Below are 21,843 nucleotides of genomic sequence, written 5' to 3'. Positions count from 1 at the left end.
TTGGCAACTATGTACTGTATATAACCCACGCGGTGTTAAAGAGATAGCTCGCACAATGGGTCCAAGTAAAGTCGTTTAAATGTGTCCGCTGCAGCTCGGTATAGGCAACAATTGAAGATATTAGAAGACATGTATTTTGCAGTATTCAACACGTATTTATACAGATTTCATCAGGTTTCGAAAATTCTTCAAAAAGAACACTAATGGCCTTCTCAGCTGCCATAGTTCAACCTTTGCGTCATCACAACAGGGTGTTCAACCACACCACCGTTTCTGTTTAAAAAACGTTTTGCAACGTTTTGTTGGGGCTGAACGCAGCCCAGTTCTCCAGCAGTAATATTTCGAAACTTTTGACAGATTTGATTTGTAATTGATATATTGACCACATGTTGTTTTTAAAATGTATAAAAATTGTTTCTGTCTCTTAAAAATTTATTCGGATGTACGTCAAGACATTCAAATAATAAAAGCTGTCAGGATATGTGATTTTTTAAATGTATTTAATGATTAGCCTAACCTCTGACGTATGTAGGCTACAAAGTACTTTTCATTACTTGTGTTTCATTACGCTTTGACTGTCTGTTTGGCTTAAATTTAATAACAAAGCGCATCATATCTGTTTTATTCTGGACTAACATGTCAACATATCCTTGGCATCACTTAACATGGTGCCATCTAGAGGTTTGTGGGTTGAATAACAGGACAATTAGTGGTTATTTCACAATTCCTTATAAAATTGATTCATTGCCTTCATTCAGAACTGATGCCTTTTGTCTGAGGCGCGATGCAGTTTCATCTGATATCTGAGCATTTACGCTGAAGTCTGAGGACGTCCTAATAGGCGAATGACATCAAAGTACCGCGAGAGCGATTAGAAAAACCGAACAAGTCGAACAAGCCTATGGATTTATAAAACGTTCCCGCCCACCAAGTTACGTCTAAAAGGATGTAGCTCCGCATAGGGAAGTGAGCAGCTCGCGCAGAACTTGTCACGTCAACTGCTTCCTTATAGCAATGGCGTCTGTCACTAGCGAGGTGATGGTATCGTCAAGAATAAAAGGAGTATTTCTTGTCGCCATTCTTCATTTCGTATTTATTCAACCGCTGACTGCTATGTCTGAGCAGGGAAAATGGATCCTGAACGTGGACAGCGTAAGTGCATCAGCTGTTATCCAGGCTTAAGTGAAGTCTTGACGCTTGTGCACGTTGTAACGTTAGACAAATGACAGTTCATTGTGTTTAGAGACGCAATATTTTCTAATAATAAGCATTTATGTACACTGGGACGTGCTAGTATTACACGGGGTAACAGAATAGTGTGTTCAGTCTAAGCTGACCGGTTTTCTTGGTCATGCACTAGTATAGATGACTACCTAGTGACCTTTACAAGCAGTAATTAATGATCATTGCAGTAGCGCTGTTGTAACCTGGTGCAGTCATATTCATATTCCTTATGATCTTCACATTGTATGATTAGAATTACCAATGGATTTTATGTTTAATATGTCTACACAAAAGTGCCTCTTTTGGTTAACTAAAGTAATAAATGTTAGGAATTATTTTGTCTTTTCAGGATCTTACAAAGAAGCAAAATCACTTCTTTTTTCCTAAGACAATGTACAATGACACTATCATTGAACTGAAATGTGAGTATACATTTTTCTTTGTCTGTTTCATTGGCAGTTTTTATGAAATCAACTAATGCATAGGTGGGTATGTTTCAGGGCTTGGTGAAACATGCAGCACACCTGTAAAGCTCAACATAGCGTGGTATTTGCGAAGTTCCCCTTGCCATGATGAAGTGTTTGGACTTGATGTAAGTCCACAGTTTATCTGACAATTTCAATGCTAGGATGTGCAGATGTTAAGATTATTTGCAGCATATTAATATGCATTATTCTCTGTTCCTCTGAACAGCTTGAAATGGTAAAACAGTATTTTGACAATACACAAGTGCTGCGAGAAGGAGGCAATGGCTACTACATAACCCACACATATCCTTCCCTAGAGTGCCAGCAACACCTTTCTGGAAATGTGGTATGTGGAATGATCCTCTTTTTATTACAAGTGTTTTATATGTTGTATATTATTAGACTAATTTAAAGTAGATTATGCGATGTTTCAACACTTGCTAAAATTTGACTGACAGGTAGCATTTACTTAAATTGGTTCTTATTTGTTATACCACGCGGCTGTTGAATGCTTCATTCTGATTGGCTGACGAACGTTCAACTGGTGTGCATTATTTTTCAGTTAAACGCACACCTATGAAGTAGTTCCAGATTTGTCGACCGAATTACAGTTCCATATCACTGCGCCCAGTTTAACTTAAATGTAGCCTACTGTCCACCACTGAATACGTATCTAACAACAGACAAAGTGACAGGCAAATTCCATTGTCTGAGAAGAAATAACTATTAATATTTATGGACAGCATGAACATTTGAACAACAATGGCGAGAGCACTGTACAGGACTGTTCAGACGAAAAACTAAAGCATGTATCAAAGGTAACGGCAAACTACAAGACACAATCAGCGGGTTAAAGATAAAACGCGAAGCACAAATATAACAAAAACAACATGTTAAATTCGTCTGTGGAATGGGTAAACGGGACTTAAAACACACAGCAGGAAGCTTTCTATGCCACTGCGAGAACCGCAGCTGGCGCAGAAACCTCCGTGTCACTTTTTTCTCTTAATACTTTTCTTATACGACAGGGGTGTTAAATACGACGAAAACAAATCAAATATAGATACTTGTCGTTTCACTCTCAGTGAAGCAAAGCAAACGCGTGTGCATGTGCACTGTCTGTCTTCCTCTCGCTCTCGGAAAACTGCATATGCAGGCTCAAGCAACGCCTTCAGATGAGATGCGTAAGAAATTAGTCCTACCAGCAAGTGCATTCCGGGACAAATACCATACAAATGTCTTGAGATAAAACATCGTAACAACGTCTTGTGGTGTTGTGACCGTGGTATAAGCGGAATAATTGACTCCGGTCCTTTCAATTATCAAAAGTTAATGCACATCCGAGGTGTAACGGCCACGACGCGAAGGGTGTGCATTAACTTTCGATAATTGAACCGCCCGTCGTCAATTATTCCTTACTTAAGTCATGGTTAGACTTTGATCACAATACATGAAAGATACTCTTAATTTTTTATGGTATTGTTTGCATGAATACCAATAGATCTGTTGTTCAATATTTGTTATTTTAATTTCACAGCTTGGAGTAAAGGAGCTTGATGAGAAAAAAATGCTGGCTCCACTAGAGTCCCAGGTGAGAAACTATAGTTTAACTGATGTATCTGAACCAGGTTTTAAGTGTTATGTGCCCTACGTTCAATTAGCATCTATATATAATCTTGTTGAGCATATATGCATCACTTTTTAGTAGCCTTGTGTACTGCTGTTGTTGTTCTGTACTTAACACTTCTTTCACTAAAACAAATTCCTTGTATGTGCAGACATACTTTGCAATAAAGCTCTTTCTGATTCAGATTCAGATGTCATTGTTAAAGGGGTCATATGGCGCGAACACGTGTTTTTCTAAGTTGCCCATGCATGTACTAGACACGTAAAATTGCAAAAATTAAAGTGTCGGAACAAAAGATGCATTCTATCTAAAAGCGAATGCTCACCCAGACCTGCCTGAAACGCCTCGTGTAACCACACCCCCACAAATCTACGTCAGTTCGTGGTTTGATTTGACTAAGACCACCCAAATGAATACGCAAGTAAGGTGGGCATACCTGTCAGTACAATTGCTTTGGAACCTGATGTTCCAAATATGGTAAGAGGCGTTACATTTCTGTCACACGCTTGCAGTATTCGACCAATCACTACGCACTGGTTAACTGGCCAATCATAGCACACCTCGCTTTTCAGAGCGATGAGCTTTGTTAAAAATCTGCACGTTTCAGAGAGGCGGGGCAAAGAGGAGATCCAAACATGCACGTTATGTGGAAATACAGCATTTTTAACCTTAAATCGTGTATACACATTGCATTACATCTAAAACAATCGATAATATTCGTTTTAGCCGTGTCATATGACTCCTTTAATATGAGTGTCTGGTTTAACTAGTAGATAAGTGGTCCTAAGTCTGTGTCAGTTGCTTAGAAACAACAGAAGGAAGATGTAACGCTGATGAGTGGTGAGGAAACTTCTCAAAGCACAGAAAGGAATGAAATTCAAGCAGATTCAGCCTGAATTGTAACTTTTTCAGTGATTTGTTTTAGTTGTTTAACTTTAAACTCTGAACACAAGAAGAGTTTGGAAACAATTTCTGATTTCTCTTTTTGTATTTTGTTTCAGCCAACCACGGATGCACAAGGCAAACAAAAGAGAGAGGTGGATAAGAAAGAAGAAAAAAAAGAAGTTAGTTTAAAAAATGGTTAACATGATTTTACATGTACAGAGCCTTTGAAATACAGTTACGACACTCGCAAAAACCTCCATAGTAAGGATGGAATGCGGAAGTAACTCGCGTCATGGAGCGACCAGTAGTTCCAAACACAGCACTGAAGCATTTCAATGTCTCCCAAACGCATTTGCTGTACAGTTGGTGAAATAACTGCATGTTTTAACATTTTAACGAGTTGGCGGACATATTTTATGTTCATAGATCTTATATCCATATTACTCCCCAGACAAAATGCTGCTATAAATGTTGTACGTAGTAATCAGTGGACACAATGTGCTAATATATTTAGCTAAATTTATGCAAATATACTCAAAAAAATGATTTGTTGAAAAAGCTGCATCAAGTGGTTCCACGCAACAATATTAAGATGAGAGGCATCTCAGTACTGGCATTAGCACAGTTAAAGCTCATTGAATGATGCAATAGACATCATTGGTGCGCATAAACCTCTCACAGCCTAAGCATATGTAACCCTCTTCAAAACAATGGCAACCCTAAAACTAAAAAATACAACAAACTCTTTTAAACCTCAAAGATAAATGAACATTAAGCACAATCAAGTCTTTTTTCTTTACCGAAAAACACTTTTCGGTGAATTTACTGCCTAAATGCAGTATTACGCAAAGCATGCTGGGAACTGAAAATCCCCCTCGACCAGTTATGTTGAATTAACTTGTTTATATTAAGTAAACTCAACAATAGGTCCAATATTATAGGGTTTTGCGTTCTACTCAACAATGTTAAGTTGACCAGTCAAACACTTGTTAAGTAAAGCTGACAGATCAAATTTTTTAGTATAAATAACATAGTTAACTTTATTCTTTATGTACTGTGAACAAGGATGGGTTAAGTAAAACTAACAGCAGCGACAGTTCGTTTTTTTGAGTGTAGTTGCTGTTGCCTGTCCCACTAAAATCCCTTCAAATAGGTTGACGGCATGGATTTGAACTATTGAGCACTCCATGAACCAAGTGACCACACGACGACGAGATGGAGTGTCGTAACTGTATTTCAACGACTCTGGTCTGGGCTGTATGATTATACATACCATGCATTAGTCGAATTTTGTCAACTGGTTTATTACATGAATCACTGTTTCCAATGTTAGCAGGACAAAGCTGCTGTAACCAAAGTACAGAGCGCTGCAAAAAGCAATCCATCTTCATCATTAGATAGTCGGGTGAGTATTAGAGCACAAAATGTAATTCTCAAACTTTTTTACAAATACGACCCATAACACTGCTTTTTTTTTGTCATCACAGAAGCTCACAGACAGCACAGTGGCACAGACCTGGGAGGACAGTCCCTATATGTTCATTATAAAAATTGAAGAAACTCCACCTGCCACAGAAACTAAATGGAGCATACAGCGTAAGATTGTGAATGATATTTAGTTGTATTCCCTTCAAATGTAATATTAAAAAGGGTGTTTTAAATTTCTGAAATTACAGTGGAGGTCAGGATGCAAGGCCCCTATGAATACATCTCAGCATCGGAATGGCCATTGATGATTGTAAGTCCACTTTGTTTTGTTTTTCTTTTAGTAGTTTTTGCATCACTGTGCCCTCGTCTGTGTAAATTAGCGGTTGTGTCCTAACCAGCCATGACCCCGTGAGTAACAAGATGTTTGTTTTGCTTGATCACTTCTATTTATGTTGCATCATGTTGGGTAGCCCAACCCCATAGAGTAAATGGTAGCCGGGTCAACAACCCTGCTTTTAATAACTGTACGTTACACATCAAATATTTTCTGATTGACTGTCATTGCGTCACGCCACGAGGCAGTTCAGTGTAGAAAGACAAACCTGTCATGTTGTGGCTGGTTAGGATATTGTAGAATTTTAAAGGGATAGTTCACCTAAAAATGAAAATTATGTTATCATTAACTCAGCTTCTTGTCATTTCAAACCTGTATGAGATTCTTTCTTCTGCAGAACACAAAAGAAGATATTTTTAAGAAAGTTGGTAACGAACAGCGCAAGTGTTCAACACAAAACCAGTGCAAGTGAATGGGTGCCAGTTAACAACATTCTTCAAAATATCTTTTGTGTTCTGCAGAAGAAAGTCAAACAGGTTTAAAATGACAAGAGGGTAAAGAATTGATAACAGAATTTTCATTTTTGGGTGAACTATCACTTTAAGTTACAGCAAGTAGCACATCTGTTTTGTGAAGCGTACGGATTTGTTTCTTTAACAAAAGCTTCCAGCTCATTGTCTGTTTCAATGGCTGTTGTACTCAGTTTTACATGGTGATGTGCATCATCTATGTGATTATGGGCGTGATGTGGTTGGCTCTCTCGGCTTGTTACTGGAGAGACCTGCTGCGGATTCAGTTCTGGATTGGAGGAGTTATCTTCCTGGGCATGCTGGAAAAGGCTGTCTACTATGCAGAGTTCCAGAGTATCCGATATGATGGTCTCTCAGGTGACACAATAAGCCTTTCACTGATATATGTCACCTTTTTTGTTTGTTTGTTAAAACCGGTTTATCAGCCAATTATTCATTTCAGTTTCCTGGTAAATAACAAGGAACTAAAGCAAACAGTCAGGTTGAGGCAGAACAGAGGCCCTACTTTGACCCCCTAACAGCATATGATCCTGACTGCTTAACAAACAAAGATGTAAAATAATGATTTGAGTATTAATTATTACACTTCAGAATACATGAGGGACATAAAAAAGGCTTGTCTGGGACAAAGTCTTTTATACTGTTCATTGGCTGGAGTACAAACATATGTCACTGTAGAATGCTGTGATTGTGATCAAAATTGTTTTCGAGAGCCCAATAACTTTAATATCACCGTTTTGTTTGATGTGGGTTGTTGTTCTTCAATTGTGCTTTTAATTGTCATCCTTATGTTGTCCTACTGTGTGTGTACAGTTCACGGCGCTGTGGTTTTTGCCGAGGTGCTTTCAGCTGTGAAAAGAACCCTGGCACGAGTACTTGTCATCATCGCTAGTCTTGGATACGGAATAGTCAAGTAAGTTGTTTATAAGCGGTAATATCTGAAGGTAGTTGCTTCATACTTTACCAGATTTTAATGAATTAGAATGAAAACATTTTGGCAAAATAGACCTGAGATTAAGCTATTAAATGCAGTATGATGCTTTACTTTCAATAAAATGAATATCAGTATCAATTGATATTGTTCAAATCTGCATTTAAAGGAACGTTTAACCTAATACTCAATGCAAACCATTACCGTTTACCTTAAAAGGGTGTTAAATAAGTAAATGTAAATATAAGGGTAAAACCTCAAAATGTTGGGCAATGTTCTGTATGTTCTGAATTTAGAGAATGTTTTGTAACATTCCGGATTTATTTCTCTTGGCAATAACTGCATTCCTTTTACACTGCAGACCAAGACTAGGAGCATTGCTGCACAGGGTGGTGGGAGTAGGACTGCTCTATCTTATCTTTTCCATTATAGAGGGTGTCCTTAGAGTAAACACGGTAAGAAGTGCAACCCGAATAGAGACTATTAAAAAAAAACTCTGTGATAGAATTTCAATGTAATGTGTTTTTTGCTGCACCAATACCACGTGAAACCTAACATTTCTCTCTCGCAGGAGCATGACGGTTCAAGCAGACTGCTTTGTGACATTGTTATGGCCCTCATTGATTCTTGTATAGTGTGGTGGATATCCTTTCATAAGTCAATCAAGAATTGAGGCCATGTGATTGTGCTGTTCTCTGTTGCCGCACTGGCATCTGCATGATGCAGATGGAAATGAATGTAGAATGTACAGAGTTTAATTTATAAGCGATCTTCGAGGGGATGTGGTGTGGATTCAGTCTAGACACAGTCTAGAATTACTCCTTTCAGTTTCTCTTGCCCTTGTCTTCCAGCTTACTTTGCATGAAAAAAAATCTTCTAATGATGGTGGTGTGTGTGATGGTCCTCCTCTTCTCTTTCCTGTTTCTCCCCCTATGTTGTTCTGCCAGGCTGAAGATGACCTGGTGTTGCTGGCTGCAATCCCTTTGGCTGTTCTCGACTCTACCCTCTGCTGGTGGATATCCTCATTTTTTTCTTTCTCTCTTAGTTTGTGTAGCAGTGATCCTGAATGTCTAGGATATCAAATAGCTTTTTTGTCTTCTTTCTGCTTGCAACTCCCTGGATTTTCTTTCTTTTTGATCAATGACATAAGGGATAAAGTCTTTTAAATTACTCTGTCGGTCGCTGTACTTAGCGGGGGTCAGTAAAACCTCAGAGATCTGTTTCACATTTTGTCTTTCTTTTATATCCAGCCATATCGGTGTGTCTTTGAACTACTGTTTTAAAGTGTGTCTGCCATAGCTTGTGTATGAATATTAAAAAGATGCTGAGCTCACGTCCACTGATGTAGTCCTTGACACCCAGTCACATCTTCATAAGCTTGGCCCAGACGATGAAGCTTCTTCGGCTGAGAAGAAACGTGGTCAAGCTTTCCCTTTATCGACACTTCACTAACACGCTCATATTCGCTGTCATTGGTGAGCACATACTTCATGCTACTCTAGTTTTTGTGTGAAATGAATCTGGAAAGGTAGCCACTGAAATCCTCAAACTAGTTCTTTTTCTACCTTTTTTCTTAAGTTTACAGTATATCCAAACTGTTGGACACACCAGCGTCCATATACTGTAGTGTGATTTCAGTTTTTATTGTTTTAAAACGAATGTGACATTTAATTTAAACGTTAAAGATACAGTTTTAAATTCTCCTATTGACTTTCATTTGACACTTGCAGCCTGTCAGGATATTTGCATCCTAAATTGTGGTTGGTCTATATAAAACATTTGGGTTACATGATTTATTAATGGAACGTGCACCACAAATAAAGTGGTTCAACCTCTCTTCCGCTCTTTATCTATTTGGGTTTTCAAACTATACAGTTACCCGGAACTTTAGCACTGTTTTGTGTTTTTTTTACAAAATGCAAATCTAGTTAAAAATAAAATTTGCTTGATTTTCCCGCATTGCCTTTAATATAGAATCCTGATTTTCTTTCAGCTTCTGTTATTTTCATTGTTTGGACGACAAAGACCTTTAAGATGGCCAAGTGCCAATCTGTAAGTATTCCTTATTGATATATCATAAATCTGTGTTCCACACAACCATTGTACCTTTTATTAAAATTCATATTCATTTTATCACCCTCGCCTACTTTTATAGGACTGGAGAGAGCTGTGGATAGATGATGCCTTCTGGCGTTTTCTCTTCTCCAGTATCCTGCTTGTCATCATGTTCTTGTGGAGACCATCAGCCAATAACCAGAGGTAAATTCTCTTCTCCTTACATTTGGTAAATTCAGCTAATTCTGTTGCATTAGCAATATAGCACAGATTTTGAATCGCTGTCCATGTGAATTCTTCAGATACGCCTTCAGCCCACTGGTGGATGAGATAAGTGAAGAAGAGGAGGGAGAACAACTTATGAATGAAGCCTTCGGTGAGAGTGCTAATGAACAAATTAGCAGATTAAAGTAGATTGAAGTAGTACTCTGTGTTTTTAGAGCAAGATTTGATTCTGTACATGAGAGACTGTAATTTATAGTTTTATATGCAGTGCTGATTCACTAAAAGGACAGTTCTCAAAGTACCGGATTAAGCGTTTAAGTAAGCAGCACACTTGAATGCTGCTTATCAAGTTTGCAGATCTGTCAGTGTACGCCTGTTTGGCCGGTTCTAACCAGTTTTGCCTGAATCTACAGAGGGTGTGAAAATGAGAGGAATGAAACCAGAGACCAACGGAAATGTGAAGCCCAATAAAGTGGTAAAGCACTCCAGTATTTTTACTATAAAAACATCAGAATTCCTCGCCTGCTTCAGCAATGATTTTACATGACTCATTATCGCAGAAAATGACAAATTTTGCACTACACAGAGAAGTTGTTGTGATCTGTAGTGTATTCTGAGATTTACTGAAAATGCGGGGGTCACAGAAGCCTTCAGTTCATATTTGCTTTGTGGTTCATTTAGGATGAAGATCTCAAATGGGTTGAGGAGAACATTCCCTCTTCAATGGCTGATGTGTAAGGATCATTTTAAAATGGCATAATACAATCACACTTTGGTAACGGTTTGTTAAAGTAGAAAATATGTTGGCTATTCATCACCATTTGTCTATTATAGCAAATTGTTTGTTTTTTTCAGTGCGCTGCCGCCTCTGCTAGACTCAGACGAGGTGAGTGTGTAATGCTTTGAACACCAGTGGGCGCTGTGTGAGCAGACTGTCACGTCACAGTGTTTACCCTCAGTCACCGTGGGTTGTTTTCTTTCTGTGTGGAACAAAAGGAGCGCTGGGGGTTTGGAGGTTTTGTCTCGCTAATAAGAGCTCACTTAAGTTCACGTTGGACATGTTCATCTCACACGCAGCCAATATGGACAAACCTCTTTAAAGAGGAAATGAGTTTACACACTATAATACAGTGTTTATGTAACCGTGTTGAAATTTGCAAAGCGAATTAGCATTTTTTTATTATTACATCTGTAATACCTTTTTTTTGTTAAAATGTGCATTGTTACAATTTTGGTATTAATGCAAAATCCTTTTTTTCCTCAGGAGATCATGACTACAAAATTTGAGATGTCCAAAATGGAGTAGGTCTGTGAAGATGTATGTATTGTACATAATGTTTATGTCAATGCACAACTGCTTTATCCCAAATGAATGAGGTTTTTATAAGCAGTGCCTGTAAATATGTGGGGCGATGAGGGTAATGCACTAAAGGACTTGTTTTATTTTTAATTGCCTGTTTGTATTTATATTTTCAGAAGATACGGTGTAAAAGTTTCTTAAACATTTCTGTAAATTGCCTTTGTTGTATACATATCTAAAGTACAAAATGTGATTTAAACACATTGTTTTGTGCATTGTGCTCTTTCAGAAAGAGGCTTTCGCACGGCGATCCTCTTATTAATCACATAAAGATGGGAAAACGCGTAAGATAAAGACTCTTTTGCGTTTCTCTTTAATTCATCAGTATGCTTTCACAGATTAAGAGTGCATCGCTGACCTGCTGGTATTTTCAGTGAAAGTGGCCATTAAGTGTCATCTTGTGGATCATTAAACAGATTGCCTTTCAAGGGCTTTTTATGTAAGGTTGGGTGTAAAGCTGTGTTATAAACACACACCTGTTTTTATGTGCCGTTACATGACTAGGGAAAATTAGGTTAGCAGTGTTTTGACTGTCAACACTGACGAAAACAAAGGGCAGAGGTGGTTGTTTTTGACAGCCGATTCAAGCTTACAATTATGTTCTGTACGTCAACGTTTAGATGATGCAATAGCTAACATATTAATTAATAATTATATAATTTGACTATCAGCATATTTTCACAATTGTAAAAGTTATTTGAACAAATTAGCAATAATAGTGTATTTACAAGATACCATTAATTCAATAAGGTCTGTAAATAATATTTTTCATTGTTAGTTGCGAATACCCATTGCATTAACTAGTTACCAAATATGATCAAGTTTAACCTTTAAAAAGATTTTAAAATGTTTTTCCTTTCACAAGTTAAACAGCTGACCATGGGTTGTTTCACACGTGACCCGGACCACAAAACCAGTTAAGTTGCACAGGTATTTTGTAACATTATATTTGTAGCCAACAAGACTTTGTAGGCTATGGGTCAAAATTATTGATTTTTCTTTTATGCCAAAAACCATTAGGATATTAAGTAAAGATCATGTTCCATGAAGATATTTTGTAAATTTACTATCGTTAATATATCAAAACTTTACTTTTGTGAGTGGATGCAGCAAAATCTAAAACAAAAATGGCCGGAAACACGCCTACAAACATCGCTCGCGGCTGCCCGCTTTTTGGGAGTTACCCACTCAAGTTTGGTATCTATGTAAATCATAGATTTCTATGTAGATCATAGGTTCATCTCTCCACAACGCCATTACAGCAGTAAGCCAATAGAGCGCATTAAACAAACCTGTTACTGCTTAGGAACGACCTACTACAGCTACAACTATTTTCTTAATATTTTGATAACTAGCTAACAAACCATATATCAATGGAAATCTTTATCCAGCGTTCAGGTGATGTATAAATCTAACTTTCGAAAACTTGACCCTTATGACTCGTTTTCACATACATGCAGTGGTCTGTTGGTAAAGCATTTTTATAGCTATTAGCAAACAAAGTTGCCTTTAACATAAAAGATTCAATTTATTACATTGACAGTATATGCTGAAGCCTGTAACATCCATCTGCCTGTTGATACGTATTGATTTAATCTCAAAGCAACCTTAATTTCTTTTATACAGATTGTCAGTTTCACCTACTTGCCAATACAGACTGGATATCTCTGAGCTATACTGTCTCTGTTAAGTCTGGTGATTAACTTGTAATACTTCCTCATAGTTTTTCATTAACCCTGACCCTGTATCGAGCTATTGAAAATGCTGTTCCGAAACCTGTTGCTAGGCATCCTGTTAATCTGCTGTTAACATGCTTATAAAATGATCCTGGAGAATTAATGTAAATAGTCAACAGCGTAGTGTGGGTCAACAACGATGTAGTCACGATCACCTGAGCTCAACATTAGAATTGGAGATGAAGTGGGATATTAAATAACAGTTAAAGCACTACATTATGATTAATGTGAAGTCTGTGTAATCCAATATAAACTAACATTTGCCATTATGTAATGTTTAGATTAAGGTTTTTACATTTACGTATGCTTCCATTTCCGAGATTATTTTGCAGAATGCGTTTTACAGATACCCAAAAGGCCAAGTCAAATTAATCTGTTATTACTTGACTGTTTTGTCGTTTTCTAAAACGAGCCGACAAATGCATAATTCAGCAAGAAAACACAGAGAATTATTTAATGTTTAATGAAGGTTTATTCATGTACACAAGATAACTGTCTAAAAACAAAAACACATAGATTAGCGCACATTCCATATTGAATTTACAATTGAACAGGGGCAATCTGACGGGCTGTTATTTCAAATGTGTCACATTTACATATCTAGTAAAAGGAAAGCTACAAACAGAATGGCAATTAATATAAAACTAACAGTCTTTATGACCACTGTACTTTGTGATCACCGAGATTAACATTTCAAAGGAATGTCATTTATGACGATATAAAATCTCACTAGTAGACAGGCAAAACATTTACAATGATGGAATGGAAAGACTGCACTGATTGATAAATCTGAATTATTGCTTTCAAGATTTTTTTTTAACTATGTGGATTGCATCTCTCACCATGGTGAATCATGTGATTACTCCATATTTTGGGGGGGAGGGGGGCAAAGCTCCTCGCTGAACGAATCCCATGCAGATCTAATCCTCTTTGTGTGGCGTCACACGTTTCCCGCCTTTTTTTCTGGTAAATGATAACAGAAAAGATTAAATATATTACTGTGTAGTTCTACATTTGACATGTTAAATAAGTAATTACTGACACAATTTGTTACTGAGGAGCTGCTCAGTTGGGCTATTGTTCACCAAAACACTGACCAGAAAGCAGTACACAATTGAAAGTAACAGCATTTTTTTTAGAAGGAGCTTAAAGTCATTCCTCTGCCTCAACAATATACATTAACATAGAGACGTACTATAATTTTACTATGCTATAGTTTCACGGAATGAGCTGTTTCACAAAATGTTGCACCTCTGTGTACACTAGCCCTAATATTTCACACCAGTTTTGAAAATTTTAAAGGGGTGATAAAGCAATGGCTTTTTATGTCTACAACACCAGAACGTTTCCTCAAATGAAGGTGCTCAGAATCACCAACGATCAATACAGAAATCCCTGATTCAAAGTAACTTCTCTGTAACTGACATCAACATCTGCATAACTGCTATTGTTTTCAGGTTGAAAACATTCTAGACTACTGTCCAGGAGGTCCTTCTCCTTGGCTAACTGTTCAGTGGCAGAGGACACAACTGTACGAACGATGGAAGCTGCAACCTCATAGCACATCCTCTTCAAAGCCTCCTCTTGGTCACCTGAATTGGTCGTTGCTGACTCAGGAAGAGACCCTTCATCCCCCTCAGTCTCTAACTCAACACTAGTACCTAGTCCTACTTTAGATTCTGGTTTGTCAATTCCATTTTGCTGAAGATCTCTTGAGTCAATTGGTGCTTCAAACTCACCGCTTTGGGCAACCGCATTGACAGTATCACACTTCCCATCTTGATTGAGAACCTTTCCATCCTTTGGACAAGTTTTGCCACTAGAGTCTATGGTCTCCTGGTTGGTCTCCTCGTCCTTCACATCGTTCTGGGTAGTCGCTTCATGATTGTGTGCTGTGGTGTCCTCTGAAGTAGCATCCGGGCACCCATTCTCACCGTTGGCTTTGGGCTCCATCTGGCATCCACCCTCCGATGCTGGATCCACTGCGTGAGAATTGTCTGATGGCTGACCAGATGGTTGGTTAGTGTGGGACCTCTCCTCTCCATCAGAACTTTTGTGCTCGCTTTCCACCTGAGCTTCGTTATTGCTCTCACTCAGAGCTACAGTCTGTTCCTCTGATCCAGTCTGTGGGACATCAGTTGCCCCAGTTGCATCATCAAGGCCATCCACGTCTTTAGCTTCACTCTCGGCAGTACCGTCACCCTCTTTCTGCGCTGCGAGACCCTCCCCCATGTCCACGCTGGTACTCTTCCCCTTTCGCAGTATGAAGTTCTTTAGTGACACAGCGCGGTTGAAGTGTGTCCTTTTTGCCTTGGCTGTCTTGCCTGAGTCTTTACCCGCCTGTGGTTCATCAGTCTGCTCCTGCTCACCCACTGGTTCCTCCTCTGCTCCGCCAGCATCGGATGCCCTCTTTGATTTGGGAATAACTCGCTTTTTGAAAGAGGTCCAGATCTCATTTGCATGCTGGTCCACTGATTTTGCATGCTGTGTGGTAGCAGTTGCTCCTTTCTCCTCTTCACCTTCAGCTTCAGTCTTCTCCTGGGTTTCCACATCGCTGGTCACCTTTACATCTTCCGCAGCCTGTTCTTCCTCCGGAGGATTTTCATCTTTTTGCTCCGAAGTCTCTTTATCCTTAGGTTTGTGGATCCCAACAACTGATGGATCTCTCTTCATACCTTGAAATGTCCAGGATCTCTTCAGCTTCCACCGTTTTTGCCCAGTGTGTTCTGACTTTGTGGTGGAGTCCAGTGTCCCGCTGTCACCTGCTCCCTCCACACTGGCTCCCTCTTCCCCCTCAGCATCCTTGGAATCATCTGTGCTTTTCTTGTGACTTTTTTGAGACATGAGTTTTTTGAAAGAGTGCCAGCGTTTCATGTGTTTGGCTCTTTGAGAGTTAGACTTGTCTGGCTCATCTGCAGCCTGAGGGTCTTCTGTTTGGTCTTCCACAACTGTGCTGGCATCAGCATCCTGGAGCCTGTCTAATGATCTTGACCGAACGGGGGCAGTCTGTTTTAGGTCTTCCCCTGTACCATCTTTTTTCTCTGTGCTCTTGTGGGAGAAAATTTTAGCAACAGGCTTGCGGATGAAGTCCCTAACACTCGACTTTTCTCCTTGCTTTGGCTTGTCACTAGCTGCCTTTTGCTCTTGGGAAGCCTCTTCATTTTCTGGTGCTTTTTCAATAGCCTGGCCATCAGCTGTAGCCTCAGCGGGTTCTATTGGCGGACTGGACGCCTGTTCTTTAGGCTCTGTATTATCTCCTTGATCGTTCAGATTTGGGGTCTTATCCTGCTCCTCTCCAGCGGTGTCCTCGGATCCTGTGTTCTGCTCCTTCTTCTTCTTACCTGCCATTACTTTTCCAAGCCCACTTTTGTTTAAAAAAGAGTCCCATATTTTCTCAGAGGCTGGCTTAGTTTTGCTATCAGCTGGTGGCTCTGTGCTAGGGGTTGGCTCAGTGGTAGACTTTGTTTCCTCAGTTGAAGCTGGGGCTGGGTCTTCATTTGTGGCTTCCACCTCAGCTTTGGTCTCCACAGTGTCTGCTTGGACAGGCTCTGCATTAGCCTCAGTTGCTGCCATATCCAAATATAAAAACTCCAACTATCAGGGCTTCTTCACTGAAAAACTTTTTTATGTTCTTTGCGGAACTGAGATCATTGATGATCAGCCAACAGATTGGAGAGTTTTCTTATCCAATTTATTTCCACAAGAATGGGGGAATTCTGCATCATATTCCGTGTAGAGAAGAGGAAACTCGAAACTAGAAGGAGAGAAGACAACAATTAGTTTTAAACTGACTGCATGATGTTTAGCTAAAATATATTAAAAAAAACATTCTAATATTCCTTAGCATGTTTTTAAGCATATAAATTGTTTATCTTGCAAATGTGTATATGTTGTGTTCTACGTGGGTTAAAATAAAGCTCTTGACAATCTCATGCTGACTCCAGTCACCTTGACAGCACATCTGTATAGATGATCAGTGATTTTATCTACCACTTGGGTCATTTGATGAGTTTTCCTGTTTCTTCTGTTATCCAACTCAGAAGTAATGCACTTTTGTAGAAAAGCTCTTATTTAGACTAGGAGCACAGCACATCACATCTTTTGATGAAATTCAGCTCATCACGTATGAATGTGCATATGTTTTCGGGCAAGGATATAAAAAATGGCAAAAATATGTCCTCGTCTAATGCTCATGTTATGATGAAATATCTTACAAACCTCCCACCTCTTTACCCTGGGTCAATTTATGATGCTTAAAGCATTTTAATACTTCACTTGAATGACCCACTAGTGAATTTAAAATCACTGACCATCATCTGTTCAGTCTGAGATAGAGGTGAACCAAATGTGACAGACACAGCTGGCTTATTCATAAAGCCTCATGACTGTATGTACCGTGAAATGCGTACAGTAGCATAAAAACACAATATTCTTTGCCTAGTAAAAAGCCTGATCGAACAACATGGATTAATTGGATTTCACCGTGACTGAGTCTGTTTACTAATGGGGCACAAGACCCTGCTTGCCCATCCGACTGACACTGGGACAATTGAGCCTTGACGGTTTTGTCCCCTCTTTTCATGGACAAAACCCTTGCCTTTTGTTATGTTAACGCGGGAGGGGAGATTTGGAGAAGCTCCTTCGAGAAGCCTCTAAGTGTGAGCTCAAACCTTGCTTTGCAGAAGTAGCGCATAATTCTAATGAGAAACGAGGGAAAAGCCAATGCAAATGCTCGAGACAGCAGGTGCCAGTGCTCTTCAAAACCTCATTTGCATTGCTAATGTGTCCCTTATCCTCCATTTTGTAAAAACGTCTACAGTTGACATCAACATCGCTTATGTTATTTTAATTGACGGCGTTACAGGGGCAATGGGTTCCTCGCCAAAAACGGAACGAAAAAAACACGAGACGTACTACTTCTGTTGTGTCTGGAAAACATCACGAACAATGCTCAGGCACTTGTTTTGATTCTCACCATCACTTTATAAAACCTCACATTAATGATCATATAAAATCATTTTGTCAAAGAAAATGGATTTAGCTTCATTGACCGTGTGAAATGTCTAACGCCTCGGAAATGTGTGATGTGGAAATTATGAAATCATCATGCAGCGGGAAAACAACAACCCGAGCCTCGCGCGCGCGCGCGCACCAAGCGTCTATTGTGGTAAAGCCATGCTGGTTACATTCTAGAAATCTCTGCAGCATTTTATTATGCAGTTTAGCAATTCTACAAATGCTAAAATGTTGTTAAAACTTTAAAATGCATTTAATTGATACACACTGGACTAAGCGCAATCTGGAGCAAATTTACACTCCAGTGCTTCTAATTATAATATGCAAGAGGGCAGTCTGGCGCGTTTGGCGAAGTTGCATGAATGAATGAATGAACTCTTAACGGTTGCTTGAGAATTTAGCAATGGTGAAGCAGATTTCCCCGTTCATGAACAAATATACACAAAGCACTACAAGCGGGAAACGAATTCATTGAGCCAAAAGCGCAAACTCACAGCCTTGAAATTCAAATACAGGGCGCAGTCAGTGAATGTGCGCCTATTGTCTTTACCAACTAAATCTCTGCGCTTCCTTATAACATGAGCTGCGCAACACGACTAAATCCATTGTATAGACCAAGGGGGACACGTACAAATTTTGACAGACAATGAAATCTAAGGTTAAAAATAAGTTCTCCATTCAGATGCGTGCATTCCGAACAAAGAGCCAAATATATTATAGGGAAGAGTCTGCATACCTAGTTTCTCGTTTGTAAATCCGTCCTGTGTTGGAGGAAAGGTAATAATCTGCTGCAGACTGAAAAAGACGCTGAAACTAAATCCCCGCTCGCATCTTCCTGCCTTGACCGAGGAGAGCTCAGTGTGAGAGAGTGTGTGAGTGAAGAGAATTGCGCGCGCGGGGACGTTGAGGGTCGAGCGCTGGTATTAACAGACGCGCAGCTGCGGCTCCATCTATCTCACCCTGTTGCCCTTAGCAACCAGGGAGACCACCCCCACCCTACTTCTGCCACCATACATACCCGCCCCCAATAGGGTTACTGTACGGGGTTGAGATGGTTTCACATACTTTTGATTAAAAGACACTTCCCTGATGTGCGTAAACTGTGGTAATGCCATTGCATCACGTCTCCTAAAATCAGCTGTGTCGGGTCTGTCAGTTAGCCTACTTTGTTGTTTGTTTACCCCAACGTGACGGGCTAATAGATCAAGGACCCCCTGTAAGGGTTTTGAACCGCAAATAAAGATGTGCGCAAACCGACCTCATTATGTGAATGGCGAATTAGAAGAAAGTGTGTTTGCGCAATGATCTAATGTCACTGCCTTGATGGAAAGAACAACACATTCTATTGATACAAACCATTATGAACAATCAACTGTTTACCATTTAACATTTCTTTAGTGTGTATTGAACCTTATTCCAGTAGGATTTTATTGCAGTTTATTGGTTCCCATCTGCCAGATAACATCCCACCAATAAAACCAGTCGAGACCCACTGAGACTATTGTAGTTTCAGATAAAACCAATACAATTCCCATTAAAACCAATAAATCTATTTGAATTTTAGATGGTCTCTGTTGTTTTTGTTTGTTTGTCAGCGCGTCTTCACAATAGAAATTCCTCCAGAGGCTTCGAGCCAATGAATGAAACGAAGCGACTGGGACAGCGCCGAGGTCAAAATGGTATTTGCCCGTGTCCCCGATTCAAACATCGGACCAAATTCGCCCTCATGCTGAATAATCTGTGCGCTGCGTAAAAACGCGTCGCTTTATGATGAATATTGCATGCGATAGAGCATCTGCACTAAAATTCCGCGCTCTTTATGAGCTTTAATTTCCTTGTGCAGGATGTGCCCTGTCTGTCTTGGAGCATCATCGAGTCAGACATGAAGTCTCCGTCTGCTTCATGAACTGAGCGACCACGTTGAGGGATTATCCGTGCCGCCAAAGAATCATAACAAAATCATCCCCATTCAAGCGAATGGGCGGAGCAAAGAGGATTGGTCAGATTGAAGAAGCGACCTATAAATAGAAGCATAACAGCCGATGATTTTTGTGTTTTGCTTGTGTGTATTGGTGTCTTATGCTTGCATATGCATAGGTGCTAGAAAAACGTGTGGATGTTTTGTGTAATAAACAGCAAGCACGTTTTTGGATGTTGTTTGACCTTCTACTTCACTGTTTCAGGGATTTTGGATTATTTGGTATTTATAGGCTACTGCTCTGAGATCATAATTTATCATATCCATCCATTCTCCAAACCTGCTTGTCCTCTGCAGGGTCACGGAAGGATTACGCCAACTCCAGCATCTCCAGAATCACCCTGATGTCCGGTCCATCACAGATCAAATCTGATTAGAGCTGGTTAATTTAAAGTGCTAGTTCACCCAAAAATAAAAATTCTGTCATTTACTCACCCTCTTGACATTTCAAACCTGTATGAGTTTCTTTCTTCTGCAGAACACAAAATAAGATTTTGAAGAATGTTGTAAACTGGCGCCCATTCTCACTTGCATTGGTTTTGTGTCCATACAATAGAAGTGAATGGGTGCCGGCGCTGTTCAGTTACCAACTTTCTTCAGAATATCTTCTTTTGTGTTCTGCAGAAGAAAGAAACTCACAAAGGTTTAAAATGACACGGGGTTGAGTAAATGATGACATCATTTTCATTTTGGGGTGAACCATCACTTTAAGTGTGCAGACAAGGCTTCGTTGTATATTCACGGATTCATTTGGAGATCCTATTCTGACACTTGTAGCTCAATGTCATGAGGAACTCTAAAAACAGAGAAGCAAAAATGTATTTTCATTGTGTTCAGAAAAGTGACCAGTTCCCTCTTTGTGTCTAAGCAAGAATCCTTCAGAAAGCATTGTTGTAGAGAATCTTAACAGCCCACAATCACCTCTATGCCTCTAAATGCACATCTGATGTCACATACTAAAGCATCAGGGGCACTAAGATATTGAAGTGCTGCTGTTGTGAACTGCCCGGGCTGTGGGCTTGGAAGGTGCGAGCGTGTGTATTTCTGCCACGCTAATGCCTCGCGACAGCATGCGTTTGTGTGCGAGGGGGTGGTGTGCTTCTTGTCTGACAGATTCTACCGAAGGCCGCGTCAAGCTCACGGCTCTGACTGTCAAATCCATTTCCCGCTCTCTCGTCCACAACACAGAGGTCTCATTTTAAGAAGCTGGCGCTGTGACAGGATGACCAGCATGTGCTTCTGCACCAAAATGTAAACACCAGGTTTAGGAGTGAGCTGTTACTACCCATACACACACCTTCTTGAGTTACACTGCAAAAAAAGATATTCTCACCAAGCATTTTCTTTACTTGTTTTCTAGTACAAATATCTAAACATTCTTAAATTAAGATACAAGAAAAGTGACCCTTCGATATTTAGTCTTTTTATGAAAGAAAATATGGGAATTATGGTAGTTTATGGTAAAAACAAGCAAAAGAATCTGCCAAAAATAAACTTGAATTAGGTACTTGAGAAAAAAGTGAAACTAAATTCAAGTTTATTTTTCTCGCCCCATTGGCAGATTTTTTTTGCTTGTTTTTACCAAAAACTTAATTCTTATATTATTTTTCAGAAAACGAGACTAAATATCTTAGGTCACTTTTCTTGTCAAGTAATTGTATATTGATTTAAGAAGTTTTAGATATTTTTTTACTAAAAACAAGACAAAAATGCTTAGTAAGAATGTCATTTTTTGCAGTGTAGTTGATCCAGGTTGATGGGGAAAGTAAGAATAGTTGAATCAATTCAGTCTTTGTATAGTATAACAGATAAGACGTGAAGAGACAAGAAGAGACAAGTAAAGGTAGTCCTCAGTTCTATCAATGCCGAGGCCTAGTTGAATATTTCTCAGCGATGGTGGAGTCGGGATTTATACGAGTTTAGTGTCATTGTGAAGTGAAAATGAAGGGGCGTACAAAATCTTACTCCAGCAGCGCACTGGAGAAAGTCATGACGTACATATTGGGAATCTAGATTTGAGGCATCCATTAGCATTTAAACTGAATAT

At 39.4% G+C, this 21,843-nt stretch overlaps 2 protein-coding genes across 2 annotated transcripts; one reads left to right on the top strand and one right to left on the bottom strand.

The window, feature by feature from the left end:
* The first annotated feature begins 867 nt into the window (after positions 1-867).
* Positions 868-11,360, top strand: zgc:162698 (Transmembrane protein 87A-like). The gene is made up of 21 exons (XM_057351169.1): positions 868-1,152; positions 1,574-1,646; positions 1,725-1,816; positions 1,918-2,037; positions 3,229-3,282; positions 4,320-4,382; positions 5,537-5,608; positions 5,691-5,799; positions 5,880-5,941; positions 6,669-6,852; positions 7,309-7,408; positions 7,788-7,881; positions 8,374-8,442; positions 8,793-8,901; positions 9,420-9,478; positions 9,582-9,685; positions 9,784-9,857; positions 10,120-10,181; positions 10,388-10,440; positions 10,562-10,592; positions 10,971-11,360. Exons 1-21 carry the CDS (start codon positions 1,015-1,017, stop codon positions 11,010-11,012), a joined length of 1,764 nt encoding a protein of 587 aa, XP_057207152.1. The 5' UTR covers positions 868-1,014; the 3' UTR covers positions 11,013-11,360.
* Positions 11,361-11,768: 408 nt separating this feature from the next.
* si:ch211-137a8.4 (dentin sialophosphoprotein) lies at positions 11,769-18,848 on the bottom strand. Its single transcript, XM_057351168.1, has 3 exons — positions 18,555-18,848; positions 14,542-16,556; positions 11,769-13,765 (listed from the first exon to the last, which is right to left on the bottom strand). The coding sequence occupies exons 2-3, from the start codon at positions 16,373-16,375 to the stop codon at positions 13,743-13,745; spliced, it is 1,857 nt and encodes a 618-aa protein (XP_057207151.1). The 5' UTR covers positions 16,376-16,556; positions 18,555-18,848; the 3' UTR covers positions 11,769-13,742.
* Between the last annotated feature and the right edge of the window lie 2,995 nt (positions 18,849-21,843).

The sequence above is a fragment of the Triplophysa rosa genome, linkage group LG14 (genome assembly GCF_024868665.1).
Source record: "Triplophysa rosa linkage group LG14, Trosa_1v2, whole genome shotgun sequence".
Classification (NCBI taxonomy): domain Eukaryota; kingdom Metazoa; phylum Chordata; class Actinopteri; order Cypriniformes; family Nemacheilidae; genus Triplophysa; species Triplophysa rosa.
Note: the sequence above shows the minus strand (reverse complement) of the source record. Positions and strands in the feature narration are given on the sequence as shown.